Source organism: Glossina fuscipes, unplaced genomic scaffold (genome assembly GCF_014805625.2).
Source record: "Glossina fuscipes isolate IAEA_lab_2018 unplaced genomic scaffold, Yale_Gfus_2 28, whole genome shotgun sequence".
Taxonomy (NCBI): Eukaryota; Metazoa; Arthropoda; class Insecta; order Diptera; family Glossinidae; genus Glossina; species Glossina fuscipes.
The window spans coordinates 15947241-15949629 of NW_023998423.1; the positions used below are offsets into that span (position 1 = coordinate 15947241).

The following is a 2389-nucleotide window of genomic DNA, read 5'->3' on the forward strand; positions in this document are numbered from 1 at the left end:
TGTATGTATATATGTATGTATGTATGTATGTATATATGTATGTATGTATGTTTATGCAAAAATGACAAATATGTAATAATTCCAATAACCACAAATAAAAACAATTGAATGTAAAAAATCAACAAAAAACAACAACAACAACAATGTAACAATGTAACAAAAATAATAAATAACGGCTATATAACAGAATTTGTCAACAACACGACTAAGGGCGAAAGCATCGACACCGTTGTCGACAAATGAATATATTGAAAATGGCATAACAACAGCCGATGAGTCGATGAGTGTTATGGAAAATCGGGATAATAGTGTAAAAACAATAAAAGAAATCTTAAGCCAGAGCAATGGCAATAAACCGAAAGGTTTAACTGCATTATCTATTATACCAATAACTGGCATAACGACACCAATTCCAGTAACGGCGGCAGCAGCAGCAGCAGCAGCACCAGCAGCAGTAATAACACCAATGCCAACGCCAGCAACAACGGAAATCGAAACATTGATATCAATAACTAAAGCCTGGGCTTCGTTAACAAGCGATAATAACAACTATAATAATAGTAACAGCAATGTTGTTGTTATTGATGATGATGACGGTTATTTGGTTGATGATGCTAATGAACGTGTACCAGCCAGAACAATGGCACCATTAACCACAACCATAATACCCACAACTGAATTGGCTATGGCAATAACTACAGCAACAACAGTAAATGCATCAACTATACCGCTATTAATGACAACATTGAAATCCCTGAAAACCGAAATGATATCGACGGTGTTGTTGTCGTCGCCGCCGTCTGATTATAAGTTTAACAACAAGGTGAAAATTTGTAATTTTCTCTAAAGGAATGGCATCAGTTTTGTTTTTCTCTTACCAATAATTTTATGTACATATGTATTTGTGCCATGCTATGCATAAATAAATAAATAGTGTAACTGAGTGTTTTTCTTTTCAAATCATTTTTCTGGTATGCTTCAAATAAAAAATAAAAACAGAGAGAAAGAACAACAACAACAACAACATCCTCATCCTTCGTCTCTTATGTTTTGCAAAATCCTACATCTACAGACAATTTTATACAATGATATGTATATCGGATGTGTAACTACTAGAAGCGAATGTTTCGAATGGACGATTACTTAGAATTTCAGAATGCCATTGATTTTTTATTCAATTAATTTGTTTTCTTTTACGATGCGTATGATCGATTATGTTATTGATTGAAGATTGGACCTTAAAAGGCTAATGGGCCGCATGCAACTGAAAGATGAAAGCATGTAAAAAAAAAAAACATTGATAAGAATCAAAAAAGAAAAGAAAAAAAAAAGACTTGGAGCTAATTACTCAACTATTAAATATTTTGCAGGAATGTGATCTCATTCCCCTTCCCCATCAAAACCTATAGACGTATATAGAAATAATAAGTTTAAGCGTTAACTCTAGTGTGATATGAAAATTTTTCAAATTTTCAAATAAAAAAATTTTTTTTTTTTTGAATTATATCAGTTTTCCTGTTTTTAAATATCATATTTTTTTACATTTTTTTTTTTTTGCCTTCAAGTATTCTATTTTTGTATATGGAATTTTATATGTGTTTGTGTTGAATTCAGTCAGTAATTATCTTAATTAAATACTTGCCGCTATCCGTATCTATATATATTTTGCACTATACACTTGGTTATCCCGTAAAAGATTTGATTTTCTATTCTGGATAAAAGAAAAATTTATGTTCGATATTGTTTCGCCTTTTTTGCATGCTAACAATAACGTCTATTATCTGCTTATACTCTATCCATGTAAGATTATATCTTTCGGCCAAAACAAAAAAAGAAAAAAAAAAAAATAGAAAATAGTTTAAAAAACTTTCCTTAAGAGAACTTCGCCTAGCATGTCCTAAGCAATGATTCCGGCAATGAAATTTTTATTTAATAACTAAAGCAGATATCATTTTTTTGTCTCTCTTTTTTTTTTGTCTTTCAAATGTATATCCGTGTAGGATGGCAATATCGATGTTAAGACCACTCCTGAAGATGCCGAAGAATATGAGGATTCCGCTCAATCGGTAATTAAAAAGCTTTTCGATTGTTGTGCTTTTTTGTTTATATGCGATTTATTATTTTTGTTATCAGCTTTCGAGCACCGTCCAAACTGAATTTGAATCTTCCTCCTCGAATCCTACTCTCTCATATACGTCAGGCGGCTCTACTGCGAGCACCGCCGCTTCATCTACCATCGCAGAAACCACCACTACCACCACCGCTGTACCCGATTATGTGGAACCCAAAATTGAAAATTCCCCACCGATTATTAGATTACGTTTACAAAAATTGGCTGTTACTTCAGGCAAATCGTTTAAGTTCACCATACCCGAAGGCACGTTCTACG

General features: G+C 32.7%; 1 protein-coding gene across 5 annotated transcripts in view; it reads left to right on the forward strand.

The window, feature by feature from the left end:
• The window catches only part of LOC119636361 (serine-rich adhesin for platelets), a 126733-nt gene that overhangs the window by 118887 nt on the left and 5457 nt on the right, over positions 1 to 2389 (forward strand). For 3 of the 5 annotated variants that reach the window (XM_038031673.1, XM_038031674.1, XM_038031676.1), the window contains 3 exons: positions 188 to 823; positions 2001 to 2066; positions 2134 to 2387. In XM_038031673.1, the coding sequence (XP_037887601.1) occupies positions 188 to 823; positions 2001 to 2066; positions 2134 to 2387 (956 nt within the window). The remainder of the gene's footprint in view (positions 1 to 187; positions 824 to 2000; positions 2067 to 2133; positions 2388 to 2389) is intronic. The other 2 variants (XM_038031675.1, XM_038031677.1) reach the window with 1 other exon arrangement.